Below are 22,500 nucleotides of genomic sequence, written 5' to 3' on the forward strand. Positions count from 1 at the left end.
ATTCCCTTTTTATGTATCATGGGTCATTTTGTTTACAGAGATGAGCCAGTGAAGGGCATTGTTTGCTGTACGGTGTCCGGCTTTGCTGTTTGGTTTGGAGTATTTATTTTCATGAAGTATTCTCTTAGAACCCTGTTCTTGTACAAAGGTGAGTTTTAGTAATACTTCTAGCATTATAATGGAATTAAGAACTGTAAACATGAAGTCAATTGTTTTTCCCCCTTTTTGTAGTTAGAGATGTAACTTAATTTGTTGAGGTAGGAGCAGGGTCATGTATACATGTCCTGCCAATTGTGATTTTTGTTAATTTTGTTTTCACATAGATGTTCCACAAATGACTAATCACCAAGGAATCACCAAGAAAAATTTAAATTTTTATTACCATTAGCATTGTTGATAACATTAAAACAATAACAATGATAGTGTTATGATAGTAATAGTAGTATTAGTAATAAAGAAACTTTTTTCCCTAAAGATTCAAGATATTAGATAAACAGGTGAGGTCAGCTATGACTAAGTGCATCTGAAGCCATCTGTGTGTAACAAAATTGACAAAACAAAATTGCATTGGACAATGCATAATCCCAGCACAAGTGGCAGAAGTACCAAGGTTTGTTATATAGCTATTTGATATTGAATTATCTATTTGCCTGTTAAACAATTCTAAAGTTACTATTCCCTCTGATCAACAGGATGGATGTATGAAGCAAGAGGAAAGGGACGGACAATGAGTGTAGCATCACGATTGTGGTTCCTTGCTGTCAAAATGATGACCAAGTTTTCACGACCTATGTTGTACTCTTATCAAGGATCCCTCCCTAGATTGCCTCTGCCTGCCCTGGATGACACCATGAAGCGGGTAAATTTGTGTTTGAGTGGTTGAGGGATGTGAGTGTGTATGTATACTTATATGTATGTGTAACATGTTATTTGGGTGGTCAACAAATGTGAATTATAAACAGTTACTAGATAAACTAGCTAACCTTAGTTTGCTAAAGTGGATAGTGTTGTAGGCTGGCAGGGTGATGCTTCCTTATGCCAGAAGTGACAGATATGGAGACAGAGCCAGACAGTCCTTCCTCCGGGGCCACCAGGAGAGTTCAAGGATTGACCTATCCTTCTGGAGGCTGAATGAAGTATAAGAGTTAGATGTGTATAGATCAGTGATATGGTCTGACCGCAAGGTTGGAACATTTTGCAATGATTGAAGAGGTTTGTTTGATATTGCAAGATTTAACCCAATGCTGACAGGTGAAGAAAAAAGATAAAATTTGTACACTCTGGAAATTAATGGCAATGAGCAGACTTTGGGCGTGGGAGTCCGCCAAACATCCCCCTCCCAGCAGTCTGGCGTGTCGCCGTGGCGTACAACTGTACCCCATAGATCGAGTGGTTTGTTTAGATGCCGCTAGGTGTGACCTGTTAGTAAGGGGTTAAGTAGGTTTCTGTTTGTCTGCTTTTTAGTTTCTTTGTGTACATGCTTGTTTACTTGGGTTTGTGACTGACTTAGAATAACCTCAGTACAACTCTGGCCAGATAAGCTTCTGCCAGAAGCTTTTGCAAAGTTGATTAGTTACCAATTATATGGTAGGTTGATGTATATCATATGTTTATCAGGTCCTTTATGCAACTGTTTTGGCTGTTAAACTTAATATAATTTTAGACACATGTGATTAAAATGTTAGATGCTAATCACTTTCCTGTGAGAGTCTGGTACTCATAATGGATTTAAAGACTTTTACTTCTCTGTATTGATGGAAAATACAGAAGAACTTATATTAGGCAAAGAATATTGAGACATTCTTTGTCTTTGGAAACCGTAATTTACCAGCTAACAATTTGTTCATTATATTCTCTTTGCAGTACTTGCGCAGTGTCAGGCCACTTATGGATGATGAAAACTATGAACGCATGCAAAATTTAGCACTTGAGTTTCAAAAAGGAATTGGAAAGAAGCTTCAAAGGTAATATCATGCTTCTGGAAGGTTTTTGTTATATAAGATAGAAATATATGTACAAATACCTCTCTCTCTCTCTCTCTCTCTCTCTCTCTCTCTCTCTCTCTCTCTCTCTCTCTCTCTCTCTCTCTCTCTCTCTCTCTCTCTCTCTCTCTCTCTCTCTCTCTCATTCCCTCTGTATCTTTCTGTGTGAACTTTAAATTATCTGGGCCTTTCCTTTGTTTCCTCGTATACCATTCATTTCACTGTTTTATCATTCCTTTGTATTAAAAATCACATTAAGACTTGAAGTTAATACCCTGCCAGGTACCTGTTACTGAAGTCCTGGTGGGCCACCAACTACGTCACTGACTGGTGGGAAGAATTTGTGTACCTCCGAGGCCGGTCTCCAATTATGGTTAATTCCAACTTTTATGGCACTGATGCAATCCTCCTGCGTCCTACTCGTATCCAGGCTGCTCGGGCTGCCAATGTCACCCATGCTGCTTTCCTTTTCCGAAGACTGGTGGACCGACAACAGCTGCAACCAGTAAGGATGTGGGAATGTATGAATGTCATGTTGCTGGGACTGGAGACTTTCTACACATTTGTTTGTCCCATTGTTCTCGTAATCTATTTTGTTTTCAGTATCTTTCTTCCTCTTCATGTGCGTTTTTCTTTTTTGATTAATTGGGTGATTATATATTAATGATTATCTGACACAAGGAAATGGCATTATGTTGGTTAGTGCATTTTCAGATTCTGTATATGGTTTGAACTCCAATTTAGAAAATTAAATTATGGCACATCTGTGTCAAGCAGAATGTGATCATAAAGATTCCCAGGTTGAAATACCCAGTAACATTCATTAATATATTAAATAGATGTGGATATATATGTGAATTTACTCATATTTATGTACTTTTTTTTTTTTTTTTTTTTTTTTTATTACTTTGAAGCTATTGGCTTTCCACACAACCCAATTCTGCTAGGAAATAAACAGGGCACACTGTACCAGAATTAACTTCAGGGCCTCCTGAGATGAAAAAAAAGGTGTGGGGACAGTTTTTTCCCCCTGTTGTGTTTGATTCTGGATGAGCTAATTGTTTTACAGTAAATGCATAGAAAATAAGGATTAGACCTATTGTGGATGTAGCTTGAGAACTATCACTTTGAAGCCATAAAACTCCATGCCTCCATGATGCATGGTGTGTCCTTTGTTATTTCATGTAATGCTGCCATCCAGAATTCCAGCCCACCTTTGCTGTAGCATGAATAGATGCTATCAATATTTTGATTAGGGGATATTGCCTAGTCTTTCCTCAGTGTGAATTTGATATGACTTATAATTGTTTACCTTACAATAGTTTCTTTGTTAGACTTGCCTTTATTAGTGTCTATGTATCATTACCTTTACAGTTTTCTGTATTATTGCTAAAATATATGTTTTAAACTTCAGATTATGGTTCAGAACACTGTGCCTCTCTGCTCATACCAGTATGAGCGCACCTTTAATACCTCCCGTGTGCCCGGCATCCAGACTGACAAAATCATCCATTATGGTGATTCAACTCACATTGCTGTTTACCATGCTGGACGATTCTTCAAGATGCCCTGCTACTACAAGGGAGCCCTTCTAACTCCTCGGGAACTTCAGATGTTAGTAATTGGAAATTGTTTTCTAATTTTATATTAACGAAGGATAAGGTTCAAGACATGGTCATTTGTTCAGTACTTACTGAAATGGATACATGAGGAATACATTCCACATTCTTTCTATTCTCCTATTCCAGTTTCTCTCATCCTCCTTCCTTCCTTGCCCTTCTTGCCTCTCCTCTCTCTTTTATTGCTCCTTCAGTGACTGTATTAAGAGATTCATAATTCCGCTCAACATTTCTACAGCCAATTTGAGCGTATCCTTGCTGAAGAGAGTGTCCCAGAAAAGGGTGAAGCTTACCTAGGGGCTCTGACGGCAGGAGAGCGAAAACCCTGGGCTGAAGCTCGAATGAGGTTCTTCAGGAAAGGAGTTAATGCTGCTTCATTAGATATAATTGGTAGGTGTTCTGCTGTAGTTTTGTAGGGAGAAGTTGTTATTCTATGTATGAAATAGTCTTTTATTTATTTTTTTTCTTGCACCTTCTTTTCAGCAGTTTATATAATGTGTTTATATTTTTCTCCCATTTCTTTTTTATTTGTTAATCTGAAAGTTTATTACACTCAGGGATTTCTGTTACCCATCGGGGATGAGTTAATACACTCATACATGACTTTTTTTTCTTTTCTTCTTGATAGAGAGGGCTGCTTTTGTGTTAGTGTTGGAAGAGGAGGAGTGTGATTATGATGAGAATGACCCAAGCCAGCTGGACAAGTTTGGACGCACGATGCTTCACGGGAAAGGTTATGACCGCTGGTATGACAAGTCCTTCAATGTGATAGTAATGAAGAATGGAAAGGTGAGTACCAGTGGAGAGTTGCAGTTTTCAGTGTGATTTTTTAAAACCATTCGTGACGGGGAAAATGAACAAAAATGGGGAAAATGCTGTGCTCATTTTTTATATTTTTTGTGAAATGTCGCTTCACATAGATGGCTCTGCCTTACCTGATTCCACTTTTCCTTGAATTGGTGGGAAAATGTCTTTTTTAGTAGTGCTATGAATATCGATGGTGTTATTTTTATTATAAACATTAATTACTATGTTATAAATAATTGTAATAGCAATAGCAAAATAAGATAACATAAAATATGTTTGTAAATTAAAGAAAAGGGTAAACGGACGAGACAGGCAGTACTCATAATTGGCTCATTGGTGATTTAGTACAAGTGTAGCCATCTATGTGAAAAAACAATTAAACAAGTGAACTTGTAATGGGCATGGCACGGATATGTGACATGCCTGTTGTGAATGGGTTAAGCTTTACATAAACAGGGAAGTGAATTAATTTTTTTTTTTTTTTTATCTACAGATTGGTTTCAATGCTGAACATAGCTGGTAAGTATTTAGGCTATAATGCCTGGAATTGGATTGACTAGCTTTCACCATTGTGTTCATTATTCTTTTTCTAATGAAATTATAAGATAAAGAATATTATGTCTTGCAGTTTGTAGTACAAATATATCATGAATAGTAAAGAAATTTTACATGCTGTAAATTATACCATTCTTGGATAGTAAACCTCATGTTTAAGAAGTACTAGTCTAATTTCAGGAGACTGCTGTAGATTTTAAAATATTCTTAAATGTTTGTTTCATTGCTCAATATAGTGTCACCGTGTGTGTAACATTGCCAATCTACTAATTTTGATGTTGAATATTTACTTTTGTTATCCTCTCTGCCTTTTTTATATAACCACTTTTCCCGTATTTTTACTTTTTTCTCATTCTTTGTTTTTTTCTTTGTTTTCCTCTGAAGACAGATGTCCCCTTCTCTCTTTGCAGCCAGCTGCTGGGATTAATGGGTATGAGTGTTTTGTACGTCCTTTATACTTTTTTTTTTTACTTTTAGATTCTTTTTCGTGGCCTTTTTTAAGTTCATGGATGGGGGGTTTTTTGATTGGGGAAAAAATATTTTGTAAATTTTCCTTCATTTTTCGTGTTTAAAACAGTCATATGACAGCAATGATAATGAGATTAGATTTATTCCTGTGTGCATCTTTTACAACTTCAAACTTAAATTTAAATTTCTGTGTGATTTTTTTTTCCCAATAGTATTTTAAAAGTTGCACATCCCTTCCAAATACTTTTTGTTTCCAATTTTTAGGTTTTAAAATCATTTCTCCCTTTCCCCCTTCCTCATTCCCCTTTTCCAAACAGTTAACCTTTTATATATGGTTTGCAGATTAAATTTTTGTTTCTTCATTTTTTGCCTTCATTAATGCTTTGTTTTTTTGCCCAAGTAAAAAAAGAGTGCCTTAACCAAACTTTCAGGGCCGATGCTTCGATTTAAGTCAAACTTTGGGAGGTATGGGGATCACCCAAAAGGGCTGATCGAAGAAGGGATGGGAAAATACCCCTTTTTGTGGTCTTTGTTAGGGTGGTGAGGGTCAGCCCCTTTTTTATTTTTCTTTTTTTTTTATATTTATTTTTTATATTTAGAAAAATATATAAAAATAATAAGAATTTTTTATATATCTAAAATTTTATAAAAATTATATATTATATATATATATAGGAATATCTATATAATGATATATAATATAGTATATATAAATTATTTATATTATAGAGTTTATTTTTAAATTTTATTTTTTAAACTATTAAATATAAAAATATACGAAATATATATTTGATTATATATATAATATTTTTATTTAATTATTATAATATATATATATATATATTTTATATTTTTTATTATTTATAAAATATAAAATAATGGTTCAGAGGGTTTTTTTTTCTTTTTACTCCCTTTCCCTTCCTTTTTCGGAAGCCCAATAAAAATTTAATTTTTGTAAATGGTTTTTTTAAAAGGGCATTTTAATTTTTGAGATTTGGGTTTACATTTCTGGTTGAATTAATTCCTAAATTCTTTTGCAGGACCGTCCTCTTAAATTTTCCCCGGAGGCAGAGCTCTTGGGGCGCATTTTCCTTTGCCCCGGGGAATTTGCCTGCATTGTCCCTTTTTTTTTTTTTCTGTTTCTACCACTTTGTGCCTGTTTTTTCCAAAGGGAAAAACCCTGTTATTTTTTTTTTTTAATTTTTTTATAAATAATTGCTTTTTAAAATTTTTTTTGACTTGCAGCATCTCCTGCAGCCCCGCCCAGAGGCTTCGGCTTTTTGGGATATCTTTGTTTTTTCATTTTTTTTGGGGGGGGGTATTGAGGGTTTTTATCTATATTTATTCCTAAGTCTCAATTAAAATTTTCCAAATTTTGTACAGAAATTTTTCTGGTCTAATATTTAGCTGTTTCGAATAATAAATAAAAACTAAGCTGGCCACATGATTAATCTTTGATTCTATTTAACTTAAATTAAAATTTCCCTTTTTTTTGCTTAAACTTACTTTTTAAAATACTTTGCAGGAGGTTTTTTTTTTAACCATTGGGAAGGAATTGGTCTCTTTATTGGTAGACCCCTCACATTTTTCAGTAGGAAAAAAAGGGGGGGAATAGATGATAGTGAAGGCTCACGTTTCCCTTTGGGCAGTTAGCAGATTCCTGTGCATTTGTCTCTGTCCCTATAAATTTGCACCCCTTGGGAAGTTTTTCTTTCCTTCCAGAAAGTTGAGAAAAAAAAGCAATAAGAACTGATCACCCTCATAATATACCTGTAAGAACATAATGTTGCTTAATGTGTAACCAGCAAAAAGGGGAAAGTCTTTGCTTTTTCCATTCAGTCTTCAGAGGGAAACTCTTTTCCCCCCCCTTTTCCCTTTCCCAAAATCTCTCATCTGATGCATTTGGGCCCACCCCCCTTTTGATTAGTATTCTTTGTCCACAAACAAAGATGATAAGAAAGCAGGGTTTTGTTTTCCTCAGGCAGACCCCCCTGCCCCTCGGGCCCCACCTCTGGGAGTACATTATGGTAGAAGATATCTTTGAGAATGGGTATGGATATTTTTGCATGTGTGGGTTTTTCCCCTTTGTAGTGGGTTAGTTCTTTGTGGGAATCTTAGAGTACTCACTTACAACTGTTATTCCCCCCTCCCCTCCTTTACATCTCTGGGTAAAATGGGGGAGGGGAAACCCCATTTTTTTTATATTTGTACTTTCTTGCTCTGGTTTGTTGGTCGAGTCTCCTTGGTATTTTAATGTAGTTGAAGTAGCACAAAGATAGTCTTACCTAAGTAGAATAGAGTAAGGGGTAGTATGATTTTTTGTTATGGGGATTTACATGTGTACCTTGAGTTTTGATTGTAGTGTTTGTTTGTTGAAATAGTAGTTTTGTTTGCGTGTTGGATTACGTACATGGTCTTTGAATATCAATATACAGGCTCTCTCTCGATAGCAACTGTGGAGAGCAGAGACCTCTCGGCCTTATCGGTTCTTCTCTCTATTCTCTCTCTCTCTCTCTCTCTCTTCTAACTCTGTCTGCTCGGAGGTGGCTCTAGCTTCTGACTAGTCTCCCATGTGGAGTGAGACTGAGGGGGGGGGCGAGAGCCATATGCTGCTCCCGTCGGATGACGCGGCCCTTGAGGATGCCCCCGAGTCGACGGATGTCCCGGAGCCACCGACCCGCCATCCCGACGCCCGTCGAGCTCCTCTCCCTCCCTCGGACCTCTCGAACTGTACGAGCTCGAGGAGTGCTATGACTCTGGAGTGTGGTACTGCTACCTCTCAGCTCGCTGTCCCTCGCGGGCTACGCGCTCTCCGCCTCGAGAGCGAGTAGGATGAGATTGAGTTCGAGCGAGGCGGGGGGAGGATGGAGGACGAGGAGGTGTCGGATGGGTCGAGGGAGGAGGTGTCGACGAAGAGGGAGGGTTTCCGAGTGCGGGACGAGAATTGTGACGGTGAGTTGCATGTGGATTAGTTAGGGACGAGAAAGGATGAGCTGAGGGGAGGTGAGTGCTGTGTGTTGACGCCGGTCTTGGCTGAGAGGAGGTGTGGTGGACGCTCCCTAGTTTGCGCGTGGAGGTGGGCGCAAGAGAGGCCAGCGCGGAGCGGTGCTCGGCCGGGAGGAGGTGGGGAAGGCGAGAAGGACAGACTCGCGCCGTAAAGTAGAGAGATGCGCGCGATCGATCGTGAGAAAGGCGCAGCGCGCGAGGGACAAAGACGAGAGAGAGAGAGGCGAGAGCACACGCGCCACGCGCCCCTGAGCCTCTCCCTCTCCTCTCACCCTCTCCCTATCTGACCTCGCATTCCTCCCCTCCCTCCCTTCTCCCCTCTGCTCTCTAGTGTCTCGGTGCTGTGCTGCTGACGGCTGTGCTCCGATCTCCTGCGTTGTCGCCGTGAGCTAGGCTCCACTGCCGCCTCCCTCCGCTCCTCCCGTCTCCTCTACCTCCTCTCCCTCCCTCCTCTACCTCTGTTCCCTCTCTTGTTCTCTGCTCTACTCCCGTCTGTGACACCTCTCCTCGCCTGTGACGATAGTGTGACACGCACTCACGCACGCCGAGACTTCCATCCCAGCCAGCCGAGGTCGAAGAGCCGGCGATCTTCCCGTCGAGTATCGGACGTACTGCCTCGCAGAGGCGACGACGTAGAGGGCAGTGAGGTTGCGTCGGAGAGTGCGACGCGGCCTGAGAACTCTGGAGAGCGGCTCACGACGGGATGTCCTCAGCGGGAGCGCAGACCTGGGCGAGCGAGAGGGAGGAGTGATGCCCGTCAGCGCTGACGGCGAGGAGAGGTGATACGTGTGCGCCGAAGCAGGTAGCGCCGCGCGCCACCGCGGACAGCAGCGCTCGCGCGCCGCTGGTATGAAGGAGCTCGAGAAGGCGAGAGACGACGGGCGAGAGGGAGCCGCGAAGCTCGCGCGAAGCACTGACGGAGACGAGTAGAGCAACGAGAACTGCGCACACGTCAGGAGGGAGTGGTCGAGATTTTGGATTGATAAGAGCTGGAGACGGTGAGTGCGTCGCCTTCGGACGATGAGAGTCGAGGAGGTCAGAGACTAGAGGAGGGAGGCGATGTACGAGATAAGAGAGGGGCTGACACTCTCGCTCCGCAGGCTTTTTCCGATGGAGATGGCTTAGTGTGGAGCGGGAGAGGCGGAGGATGAGAACCTCGTCGTGCTTTTGATCTGAGACCTCTGTAGAGTTTCTTCACGTATCTTTTGTGCCCCGTTTGTCTAGTTCTTTTCATTTGTCTGTACTCTGTCGTTGTGTGATCTTTACGATTGTGAGAGGCCACCATGTCCGTGAATATGCTCTGCCTGCGCTCTTCGCAGTCGATGACTCGGCTTCACTCTTCTGAGCGGAGAACATGCCGAAGGGCTTCTTGAGGGAGCGATTTGAGTGCTCCTTGAGTCGAGATAGTTGATTGAGATGAGACGGTGACTGAAGAAGAAGGAGAATTATCGGGCAGTACAGCTGTTAGATTGACAGATTTGATTTTACTTCTTTGATCCTGATCTGCAGCGCTCTCATCGAGACGTGCTGGGAGTAAGGCGGGAGTGCGCAGGGCACCGCTACCTCTGTTCACTGTCCTTCGGTAATACTTTTCTCCAGTCCTCCATCGCCTCCACCATCTCTGCTTCTCATCCGGCGCGCCGGAGCACATACTGATGGAGTGTCGAGTGTTGTGGTGCTGGGTGGATAGAACGACCGGTACTCGAACTGGGAGGGGGAGAGGAGTCGAGAGCGGAGCGTGGAATGAGTGACGCTCCGGAGAGGAGATGGGTAGAGTTTCGTCGTGGCATCCGAGTAGGGAGATGGAGCGGGTGCTACCGGATTCGTTAGTGCGTTAGAGTAAGCAGGGGACACAGGATAGTCAGGGGAGGGTAGTATCACGTATGGGGGATGACATGTCTCGTGCCTCAGCCGAAGCCACAGTTGGACGAGTGATGCAGTGGCGAGCAGAGTTCTTACCCTCCAACCAAGCGTGTCTCTGTGGACGAAGATCACTGTAGTCCATTGTATCTAGAATGAAAGTACAGACACGTGAGGGTCAGTTGTGTAGAGTGGACAACAGGTAGTCGACTGACACGTATGAACGATTGATGACTGACCGTGCCGAAGACAGATCTGCACGCACTATCTCCTGTTTTGAAGTTGGTATGTGATCGTACTAGTACGAGCCGTTATTTGTTGTGGCGTGCGTGAAAAGGAAGTGTGATCCGGGCTGCCTGTTGGAGGCTGTGTGAGGAAGGCACAATGACTCGATCGAAGAGTGTGAAATCCGACTATGACAGTCGCCGAGGAAAAGAGGAAGAGTACTTTATGGGGTCATGATAAGCGAATAGCGAGATGTCTAGGAGAGTACTGTGTGTGTGTGATTTGGAGAAGGGGTATCGACAGGGGCTGTATCCCGCTAGTAGAGGGGCGTACAGGGAGGGGGAAGGACGTCGAGGTGGGAGGGGAGGCGGTCTAGCTAATACCCGGGGGCCGTGTGCTCTGTCGACATTTACGTTCTTCCCCAGAGTCGATCCTGGAGTTGTGAGCCTTACGCGTAGACTTTTTTCTGGAACTCCTTCTGCAGCATGAGATTCGTGCTGGGGGGAGACAACGATGTTGTAGGGAGAGACAAGAGCAGAGAGGAGACATGTGACCGAGGGAGACACTATCAAGCTTTATCTTGGATGCAGAAGTTAACGACGACCCTGGAATTGAGGCATTCTAGCCCCGAAGTCTTTCTGTATGAATAGGTCTTATTTGCCTTCGCAAGGTTTAGGTAGACAAAATGCCCCCCCCCCCCCCCGATTGAGATAAGTGTGAGTCCAGTGTAAGCGATCACGATTCTTTGTAGATGCTAGATGAGATGTAGGAGACTGAGAACTATGCTGAGCTCATGCGAAGGAACATGAGAAATGGATGAGAGAGAAGATTTTCATCGCGAGAGATGGGAGAGAATAGACGGAGAGTGCAATGATTGCTAGGATGAGGAGTGAGAGGGGGGGGGAGTAAATTGACTCGAACTGATATTAGCAAGAATGAGTGACACTGAGACAAGATCAGATCAGAGAACACAGGTATGATAGAGAGATTGGAGAGCAGATTTAGCTGAGTATCGACAGAGATCTGGAGGTCGAGCACAATGGCACCCTGTTGTACCAGAAGATGGAGAATAGACGATGAAGACTTTGAGACGGATAACGCATGAGCAGGACCTTAATAAATGAAGAGAGGAAGAGAAGACGGATAAGAGAGAGGTAATTGATGTAGAAGAGATAAAGAGACGAGAGGACTGAATTGAGAGGAGAGTATCGAGAGAGAGCGACACTTCAGTTAGCCGGGGGCGAAGGACTCCTCCGAGAGGAGTACATGAGCATGACGAGAGAGACGAGGAGACGAGAGAGACGAGAGGAGCACTCGAGGGAGACAGGCCACTGAGAAGAGAACCGAGGCTAGAGACAGAGTGACCTTCTATGAGAGAGTGAGCTTGACTCGCGAGTACGAGCTGAGAGAGTTGACGAGAGGTGAAAGTGAGGGGGAGAGCGAGAGAGAGATTAGAGTTGAGATAGAGCAGACGCGAGGTGGGAGTACGAGGAGAGAGGACGAGAAGGATCTAGATGAAGAGAAGGATAGAAGTGAAGAGAGGAGGCGAGAGAGGATGTGAGGGGGGGGGGGGAAATGAGAGTGGGAGAGGAGTATGACGAGGGACTGAGAAATGGAGAGATGTGTGATTGAGAAAGAGACTGAAGAGAAGAGGGAGGAGAGAGAAGTGATGAGAGGAAGAAGAAGTAACAGAGAGACTTAGGAAGGACAGGAGAAAAGGAGAGGGGAGAGAGAGAACAGAGGGAGAGAGAAGAAGCAGAGTATATAGATGGGTGTACCTACGTTTCATGTATGTGAGACCGAGTTCAAACTGAACGTAGAAGTTAATGATGAACGAGAACTTGAGGGATGATTGGAGAGGAAGAGGGTCAAGAGAAGACGCAGATGTGATGACGGTAGAGGAACAGGAGTAGTGAGGATGGTTGGTGTTGGAGGGAGTGTGATCGGTCGAGGTGTGAGAGAAGAGAAACACGGATTCTCTGAGATGTGTGAGGTCTGAGAGATCGCTTGTTTTCTTAGATAGTTGGAGAGAGTTTGTGAAGTGTGATAGATGCCAGATGAATGTGTCATCGTTGTGAATCATCAGATAAGAGATAGTTGAGAGCATCGACACGGAAGAGAGAGATGGGGATTCTTGAGATAGAGAGCAGAGAAGAATGAGTAGAGGGAGATGTATGGATATGAGAATCATCCAGAATCTAGGTTTTGCATATTTATGTTCTCATCTCTGAGAGATAGAGACTTTCGAGAGACCAACGGCATAAAGTGTGAGTGAGAGGGATGTTGTACTGCTGAGTGGTACGGAGAGAGGAGAAAGACATAGTTGGTAATCGCGGTTACAGACGTATCTGTTGGGAGAGATGCTAGAGAGAATTGATGAGAAAGAGTGTGAAGATGCTCGAGAGAATCGAACGTGAGATAGAGAGAATGACTAGTGAATATTGGAGAGAGAGACACAATGCATTGTACGCGGCAAGCTGATTAAGGAGAGAGAGGGAATGAGATGAGAGATAGGAGAGACGTGAGATTACGAGAGTAGATGAGATCCAGGAGTGAGAGTATGGAATTAGAGATGAAGACAGAGGAGAGAAGATGAGAAGAGAGATCGAGGAGTCTATACGAGAGAAGTGCCAGCGTGTGTTGACTGAGTAGAGAGAGAAGTAGCAAAACGAGTTATTGAAGTGCGGTGGAAGATAGTGAGGTTGTAGGGTGTGAAGTTAATTGATGAGAGTTCATTGTGAGCAATGCAACGTACGTGTCCTGGACTTGTACTTAAGGAGAGTGAGGAGTTCGAGTGAGAGAAAGACTATGAGTGTGGAGAGTTCTTGGATTGAGAGGAGAGATCTTAGGAGTTAGCTGATTTTGATGGACTCCTGAATGATGTTATGGCTTTCGATATGATTTGAGACGCGGAGGAGAGGAGTAGAGAATTTGTGTTAGAGAGAGAAGAGTACGAGGGAGTTGAGAAGTCGAGTGTTTGATTTTTTGTCACGATCGTTGTAGAGAGAGTGAGTCGTTCCGAAGGAAAAAGGGGGGGAACCCTAGAGTACGTGCTATTGTAGACGTATAGTAGAGAAGATGAGGAGAAGTGAGATAGCTTCTTTCATTGCTTCTTGACGACAGATTCGAGATTATGAGATGTGAAGTTTGAGAAGTGGGTTGAAAGTGAATTAGTATCAGGAGCGGTTTGCTGAGGGCGAGACCTATGAGTGCTTCATGATTTAGAGGAGTGAGAGAAATTTGAAGAGTAAAAAAACCAGGGGGGTAGAGAGCGTGAAGAGAGAGACCTATTCAATGCGAGAGGCACTTAGACTTGAGAGACCAGAGAACTTGAGGTTGAGCACGGGAGGATGTGAGACGGAGAGGATGAAGTAGAGTGACGTCATTTTTTTGCAGTGAAGATGACATAGTGTGTACCCCGGTTGCTGTTCTTGGTTGTTCTTGCTTTGAAGATTGTCTAAGACGCACTCATTTTCTAATTATTTAGAGATACAGTGAGAGAGACTTGATGCTATGTAATCGGTGAGTAGCACGAGAGTCAGATTAGAGACTCTTTGCTGAGACAGAGACGCGAGAAGTGGAGAGAGCTAGAGAGGGAGCACAGAAGAGCTAGTTCTCAGTGAGAATGACTTGAGAAGTGGAAAGAATTTCGTGACCTCCAGTGTGGAGTGTTGAGAGAGTGATGAATCTATCGAGTGATTGGGGAAATTGTCAGAGAGTGGAGAGAGAGCAGAAGAGAGGTTCGCTGAGAAGATGGAAAGAGAGAGAGAGGAAGTACAGGAGGAGAAGAGAGTCGATGAGTTATATGAATGAAAGCGTGAGAGGCTTGACTGAGGAGAGAGATAGAGCGAGTAGAATGGAGAGAATGAAGAGAGAGGAGAAGGAGGAGAGACTGGGAAAGAGAGTGGTAGGTGATCTGGATGCTGAGGTCTTATGTAGAGAGATGTGAAGTAGATGGGCAGTAGTCCGAGAGCTACTGATGGGAGCTTAGAATTGCATATGTCGGCGGATGGAGAGTAGGTAGAGGAGAGGTGTGTGGAGAGGATGCATGAGAGAGAGAGGAGAGAGAGATTGAGTTTGTAAGTTAGTTGAGGAGGAAATGAAGAGAGAGGAGATAGATAGAGTGTCAGAGGATAGAGGAGACGACGGGAATATTGAGAGTAGCGAGAGATGATGAGAGAAGAGGAGACGTTGAGAGTAGATAGAGGAGAGTGAGTAGGGTGTAGTGTGAAAGGCGTGGTGGGGGGATGCGTGGTGGTGTAGGTGATGGAAAGATGTATGGAAGTGGAGCAGGGGGTGTTAAGAGGACGAGTGTAGACAGTAGTTTGAGTTTGAGGTTGAGGATGTGTGAGGAAGAAGAAGAAGGATGAGAGAGAGATGAGAGAGCGTGTGTCAGCATGAGAGAGACGGGAAAGTGAAGTTGTCAAGAGTTTATTTGCTGACTTGAGAGTTGGTAGATAGAGTGTGGTGAGGGGATTGGTTGGAGGTGTGGGGTAGATCGGTATTATAAGGAGTTCGGGTTCGAGAGTGTGAGGAGCGAGGAGTGGGTGAGGATGATGACTGAGAGTAATGAATTAGTGATAGGAGGGGAGGTTGAATGGACTGAGACACGTCGATCGGGAGAGAGAGAGAGGGTGGACGAGGTGGAGAGAGAGGGAGTTGAGACGCGAAGAGACGAGAGAGGCGAGTTTTGCGAGAGGCTTATGAGGAGTAGGCAGATAGAGATGGGAGCGAGAGAGAATGGTAGGAGGAGAAGAGCGAAGAGAGTCGAGACGGAGAAGAGGGGGAGAGTTGATAGACGGCATGGACGTGAGACAGCTTTGAGAGGAGGGAGATGAGATGTGGAGAAGGAGAATGAAGAGGAGAAGAGAAGCGCGAGAGAGAGAGGAGAAGAGGGGGAGGATGAGTCGTGAGATGAGAGGAGTCCCGGGAAGGAGGGAGTGAGGATGGACGGGTCGGGGAGGAGAGAACGGAGAAGGGGCAGAGATAGGTGGAGACGGAGAGGGAGAGGGAGGTAGAGAGAAGGGACTGAAGAGAGCAGTAGGAGGGAGAGAGGGGGAGGCGAGTCGAGGGAGCGGAGGCGAGGGAGGAGTAGGAAGAGGTAACAGCGAGAGTAGAGGAGCAGAGAAGGAGAGTGACCGAGGGGACTTGAGGGGAAGAGAGTGGGAACGGGTGTTGAGGCGACGGAGAGAAGAGCGAGGGAAGAGTCAGGAAGAAAGGAATGGAGGGACAGGAGATGAGGAAGAGCGTAGGAGGAACGGAAGGGAGAAAGAGGAGAGAGCAAGTGGAGGACGAGAGAGAAGAAAGATGAGGGGAGGATAGGAGGAGAACGATTGAGGAAGCGAGAGCAAGACAGCGACAGAGAGTAATAGGTTAGCGTCGAACTAGGGAGGAGAGAAGCTGGAGGAGATGAAGAAGGAGGGAGAGTGGAAGAGGGCAGAGGAACGACAGAGAGAGGACGGAAGGGAGAGAGAGAGAGGGAGAGAGGGGAGGAGGATGGGACCGAGGAAGGGGGAGGGTGAAGACGGAAGGCACATAGCGCATGCGACAGGAACGGGCGCACCGAGGAACAGAATATGAGGTCGATGGGTGGGAGCGGGGACCCGGGGCGAGAGGAAAGAGCGAAGAGAATGAGAGAGGGCGTACGGAAGAGAGGCAACGACGGCGCGAGAGCTAAACCTGTTGAGGGGCGAGCAAGACGAGAGCGCGGAGAGGGGAACGAGGAGAACCGGGGGAGGTAGGGGAAGAGTGTGACGACTTGGCGATGAAGGTTGAGGGGTCAAGGGGAGGAGGGGGGTGGGAGATTTGATGGATGGGCGTGAGGTAGGGTGTGGGGAAGATAGCGAGGGGGTAGCCAGTGATAGTAGTTCAGACCAGACAGAAGACTAGACGAGAGATGATCCAGACAGAGACGACCAGAGGGTCCTCAGCTACCTAGACACGACATCGAGAGCCTCCGACAGAGGAGGGACGTGCCGATGCTGGGAATGAGATACTGAGGTACTCAACCAGTCTGGAGAGCAGCAGACTGAGGATGATACTTGACAGGCGGTCTAGAGTGACCGAGAGTGCAGGGTGAGAGCCAGGACCTACTGAGGAGTGAGATTGCAAAGATGAGTAGAGAAGTGTGCGGTGAGAGAGGTGAGCTAGAGAAGGACGATGGAAGGACTCTGGTGCTCGGAGACCATGACCCATCCCAGTCCTAATAACTGGAATGACAGACGCAGATCTGGAGCCGTGACAGGTGACCAAACTATCCACCACAGGACGGCACTAGACATGACTGACGTCGTACGCATAGATTGTCACCGTGCAGCACAGACTGGAGAGAGACTAGAAGGAATACCGTACACCAGGCACCATGAATACCGACAACTCAGTCCCCACAGAGTCATCTGAGAAGGAAAAGTTGAAGAAGAGAAAACAGACAGTTCAGACACGAGAGAGAACAGAGACAGACTCGACACAGACCCAAGCCACAGAACACCAAACAGAAGACAGACTAGAAGCAGACAGACAGAGAGCGAGGTGGAGCTTTGGGGAGAGAAGACCAACTGGTGAGAGACGAGTTACGAATGAGACAGATGAGGACACGCTACCAAGCCCCAGCCATGGGTCATGGACCGGTAGGCTGATTCGTAGTGGCGTGCGAATGCCAAGCGTCGTAAAGGGACTGAAGAGGTATGGAGCGTGTTTGGCTCTCTTTCGGAGTGTGACACAGACAGGCGTAGACAGACAGACAGTACCTGACAGACAGGACAAATGACAGAAGGACAGTGAGAGCTCTTCTCTCTCACAAGAAATATGCTCGCATATGTTCACTATCATTGGAATGTGGTTTTCTTTCTCAGCGCGGAGGAATATACTGGCTTTATCGGAGGTGTTGATTAATGCTTGAGGTCCCGGTACACATGTCGTCTCGACTGTGGTGTCAGGTCATTTTATGCCGTGATCGATTTGCAGTCTGTATGAATGACGAGTCCTGAGATGTGGCCGGGAGCGAAGACGAGTTGTGCTCACGAGGTAGTCAAGTAGCGTGTGATGCGTGCCGATTCGAACTAGTACCCTTCTAGCCCTGATACGTTGGGAGAGGAGATGCGCTGGCACGTAACCGATGCAGAGAGGTGAGACGGCGAGGGAGAGCACGTGCGAGGTGACGGGATTGAGCTGCGGGAAGACGGTGGAGCGGTCGAGGGGTCGCGCTCGGTGGAGAAGCTAGCCGATGTCGTGGATGAACCGCGGTCTGAGAGACCGCTACGAGCGCAGCACAAGAGGGGAAGGTGATTGACGTACGAGTTTGTGGAGAGGGAGGTGATAGGGACGTGGGTGTGGAGTGGAGGCGGGGGGGAGGGGTAGTTCATGTCTGTCCCTGCGGCCTATGGGAGGGAAGCGATGACGGACGGGCAGGGTGGGAGAGGGTGGAGAGAGGTACCGTACGGGCTAGATAGACGGTGGATCACGTACATGCGGACTCTTGGCGGTAAGGGTTATAGTGGATTAGCTGCAGGAGCGGTGACGAGCTCGCGGAGCGAAGAGAAGGAGGTCGCGGTCTAATAAAGCGGGGAATTGACGGAGATTTGAGGGAGAGGCGCTGAGGTTTGCTAGGGAGAATATAGGGAGAGAGTAGTGCACTGAGAGCTGGCGCTCAGCGTGCGGGCGAGCTCGTTCATTTCGCTGTATCCGGACTTTGTGAGGTCGTGCGGAGCGAGCTGTGGAGAGGAGAGACTGCCTGATAGGGTTCTCCTCCCGATCGAGATGGTGTTTAGGAGGATAATATAGGGGCGCTAGAGATGTATTCGATATGTGAAGAGTGCGATGGAAATACGAGGACTACCGATGCTTACAATGCCTGAGGGTAGGTGATGAGCTTCGAGGGAGGGGGCGCTTGCTTGGAAGGTGACCTATCCAATACGTACGGGACGGTGGAGCGGAGTGGGATTCTCTCGTTGGGAGGGGTCCTCGTGCTCTTCGAGTGTGTACTGACGCGTAGCAGGGGGGACGCGGGAGCGCGTTGAGCTGTTAGTGGGATTGTGGGACGCGGCGGTGTCTGGAGCGGGCGTTGCCGCTGGCTAGAGTTAGGGTGCTCTCGTTCGGGAGCTTGCGAGCGGTGAGGGGCGCTTTCGAAGTCATGAGAGATGGCCGGTGAGGAGGAGGAGAGCGGTAGATGACAGCGGGAGTGGTTGAGGCGAGAGCTGGAGCCGTAGGTATGGTAGTAAGCAGAGACCGGTCTTATTAGAGGCCTGAACGTGAAGTGGAGATTGGTGAGGGCGTCGAACTAAGTCAGCAGGAGTCTGGGGTGGCGGGAACGCTTGCAAAACGTGAAGGTGGGGAGGAGGGTGAGAGAAGGGTCTTTAGACCAGAGTCAAGAAGGATGAAGGTGAGTAAGAGTCGAAGTGGTAGGGGAAAGAGGATTCAGGGCGCGTCTACTTCAATGCCACGCCGCCTCCTGACCCACCACGCTTCGATTGTGGGGCGAGATGATGATGTGCTTGGTCTTAAGCGCCAATTCTGCGAGGTCGAGAAGGTCTGTTGAGAGAGGGCGACAGGAAGTAAGGCATTTGGACTGTAGAGTATAGGCTGAGCGAGGAAGGAGAGCGAGTAAACAGGAGAAAAATGAGGAAGTGGAGTAGAATGAGAGGATAGGGATGGGGCCTGAGAGGGAGCAGAGATGAGGGCGAGGGCGGCGTGGCCAGTGCGTTATGACAGGGGCGAGTGGAGGCAGCGCGGAAGGATGAGAGCTATGTAGACAGACGAGACTAGTAGAGAGAAGAGCAGGAGAGGGGGAAGGGAGGAGCGGAGAAGTAACAGGACCGGAGGAGCGGATGGGCGCGTGTATGCCGGTACGTATTGTGTGAGAGAGTTAATGGAGTGCGCTACGTCGTACCGAAAGGGCAATGTTTCGTAGTAAAGTCCTTGAGGTAACCGGGGGGGGGCAGAGGAGAGCACCGGGCGGGAGGGAAGCTCGCGACGACGGAGGAGGGAGTGGGAGCGGGCAAGAGGGTGACCGAGATGAGTGAGAGAGGCGAGATTTAGAGGGGACTGGTGTAGGGAAGTTACGGAAGAAGTAGAGCGGCGCAGAAGATGACGTGGAGAGGAGCAGCGGCGGGAGGGGAGCGGTGCAGGAGCGAGAGAGGAGGCGTGATAGGTAGCGCAGAGCTGCGGGAGGGGCGCAGGTGATGATGACGAGGGCGTCCGGGGTAGTGGCGGATAGAGTGGGATAGGAGGAGAAGGTAGCGTAGGAGGGGCGACGTGCATCGGCACGGAGGGAGCGGAGGAGCGGAGACGCGGAGGAGAGGAGGACAGGACGAGGAAAGTAAGGAGTAGCAAGGGAGACCGGACAGTCGGCACCGGACGGAGCAAGAGCCCACGCGGACAAGAGCAGGGCGCCCGAGCAGAGAGAGACAGAGGAGGAGGTATGCACGGACTGTAGTGGAGTTCGGAGCCTGGCCACCTGACCCCGGTAGACCGCAGCAGAGCTAGCAGTATCGCACGAGTCGTACGAGGCACAAACCCGCACCGTGAGAAAGGCCCGGTCTGGCGCGACAGGCGCTGAAACGGGGCCGGCCGGACGCTAGGCGCGGACGAGGCACAAAGCAAAGCAGAAGAGACTGGCTAGAAAGGATGGAGTAGCAAGCAAGAGCGTTAGAGAGCAGGCAAGAGAAGGATAGGTAGAAGAGAGAAGAGGAGACGAGCGAGAGATGAATCGTACGGGGGAGAGGGGAGAGAGACTGATGACGGGAGAGCAGCGGTTGGAGGATTGGGATGTGGAGGAGGAGGCGAGGGAGCGGGGAGGAGAGAGCTGAGGGTGGAAGAGAGATTTGAGTGAGTGGCGACAGAGAGTGGGGGGAGGTAGGAGAGAGAGAAGGAGAGTTACGGAGAGATAGAAAGGAGAGAGGAGTAGAGTGAAGGGAGGAGAGAGGCGAGAGACAGAGAGAACCCAGCGAGGGAGATAGCGAGGGCGGACGAACGACGCTCTAAGAGGACGGAGCGATGAGAACACGACGTGAAGGAATGAAGAAGGATAGCGAGAGAGGTGAAAGGAAGCAGAAAGTAGTTTGCGAGTAGTGATGAGAGGAGTGTCAATAAGATGAAGAATGGGAGGACGGGGGCGACGAAAAGAAGAGAGGGAAAAGATGGAGGGAGCAGGAGAGGAGAGTGTAGAAAGGAGAAGATAGAAAAGCAAGAGGAGATGAGTGAGAGGAAATGAAAGGAGAAGGAGGAGAAAGGACGAGGAGAGAAAGTGACCGGGGAAAAGGTGTGAAGCAGATGGAAGCATCGAAAATCCGGAGAGAGCCAGACGAGTGAGAGGTAGGCTGTAAGGACAGGGGAAGAACCGGGGAGGGGAAGGAGACGGAGGGCCGACTCGGGTATGGGATCTTGTAGGGATGACTGAGTACTGGAGTCGGAGAGGAGAGTTGTAGAGGGGATGCAAAGAGCGGGAAATAACAGACAGGGGGAGAAGGAGCGGAAGGAATGGCAAGAGGAGAGAGGGAGGAGAGGAGAGAAAGGCTGAAGGTACGATGAGAGAGAGAGAGAGGGGAAGAATGAAAGTGGAGAGAGAGATGGAGAGATCCAGGTACTGAGGGAGTATGGAGCGGCGTGAGAGAGTGAGAGAGGACGTTACGTGAGACATAAGCGACCTCGAGCCTCCTACTCATGTTCTCCTTGAGATGCCACGTCCCTCTGCTTCATGTTCCTTCTTGTATTGGTTTTCCTTGACTTCCCCCCCCTCCTCTCTCTTTGTTATGTATCCCCCTACTCTCCCTCTCTCTCTCTCTTCTTCCTCTCTCTCTCTACCTCTTCTCTGTCTCTTCTCATACCTCGCATGTCTTGCTCTCCTCTGTCCTCTCTCTGTCCCTTCTCCCCCTATCCTCACTTCTCTCTCCTCTCTCTACCTCTCCCTCCCTCTCTCCTATACCCCTCGTTCCCCTCCCCCCCCTCTCTCCTATATATACTATCTCTCCTCTCGCTATACTATCCCTGCCAAACTGTGACAGACACCCACCATCTCTCCTTCCTTTTGTTGTGTCACACCCACACCACAAGACACACTTCATCTCGCTACACACAGCCGGCACACACTCACTGCTCCTCTACACTACTCCTCACTCCTATACTCCCATAGTGTTCTACCTCCCTGTCACCTCTATGTAATACACACATAAAGTCCACACATCACATCACAGCACCCCTCCCACACATCCTCCCCTCTCACACATGCACCCCGCCCACCCTACCCCCCCTCTCCACCTCCCTCCCACCCCCACCTCCCTCACTCCCTTCTCCCTCCCTCTCCCTCCCTCCCTCTCTCTTCTTCTCGCTTCGCTCTCCCTATCCACCCCTCTCTCCTCTCTTCGCCGCTCTCCCTCCGCCTCCCTCTCGTTCCCTCTCTTCTCGCTCCCTCTTCCTCTCGACTCCCTCTCATCTCGCTCTCATCCATACTCTCTCTTCTGCTCTTCTCCTGTTCTGTCTGTCTGTCTGTCTGGTTGTCTGTCGGGTCTCTGTCCTCTCTCTGTCTGTCTGTCTCTCTCTCTGTCTGTCTGTCTGTCTTCTCTTGTCGTCTGTCTGTTTCTCTCTGTCTGTCTGTCCTTCTCTGTGCTGTCTGTCTTGTCTCTCCTTCTTGTCTGTCTGTCCTTCTCTCTTCTGTCTGTCTCTCTCTGTTTCTGGCTGGTCTGTCTTCTCCTGTCGTGGTCTCTCTCTCTCTGTAGTCGTCTGTCTGTCTAGTCCTCTACTCGCTCTCTCTCTCTCTCCCTCTCTCTCTCTCTCTCTCTCTTCTCTCTCTCTCTCTCTCTTCACCTTTTTTTTTCTCCTCTTTTTCCTCTCCTTCCCCTTTCCCCTGTTTCCTCCTCGTCTTTTCTCTCTCTCTGTCTCTCTCTCTCTCTCTCTCTCCTCTCTCTCTCTCTCTTCTCTCTCTCTCTCTCTCTCTGTCTCCCCTCTCTCTCTCTCCCCTCTTTTTTCTCATTCTCTCTTTCCTCTCT

The 22,500-nt window shown here is 47.4% G+C and overlaps 1 protein-coding gene across 1 annotated transcript in view; it reads left to right on the top strand.

Annotated features, from left to right (window-relative positions):
• LOC125045249 (carnitine O-palmitoyltransferase 1, liver isoform-like) overlaps window positions 1-22,500 on the top strand; it is a 62,873-nt gene that overhangs the window by 33,353 nt on the left and 7,020 nt on the right. Inside the window, 10 exon segments of the mRNA XM_047642439.1 lie at window positions 39-148; window positions 693-859; window positions 1,864-1,964; window positions 2,265-2,487; window positions 3,397-3,596; window positions 3,840-3,991; window positions 4,230-4,390; window positions 4,902-4,927; window positions 5,863-5,896; window positions 7,450-7,481. Coding sequence (XP_047498395.1) covers window positions 39-148; window positions 693-859; window positions 1,864-1,964; window positions 2,265-2,487; window positions 3,397-3,596; window positions 3,840-3,991; window positions 4,230-4,390; window positions 4,902-4,927; window positions 5,863-5,896; window positions 7,450-7,481 — 1,206 coding nt within the window.

The sequence above is a fragment of the Penaeus chinensis genome, chromosome 37 (assembly GCF_019202785.1).
Source record: "Penaeus chinensis breed Huanghai No. 1 chromosome 37, ASM1920278v2, whole genome shotgun sequence".
Classification (NCBI taxonomy): Eukaryota; Metazoa; Arthropoda; class Malacostraca; order Decapoda; family Penaeidae; genus Penaeus; species Penaeus chinensis.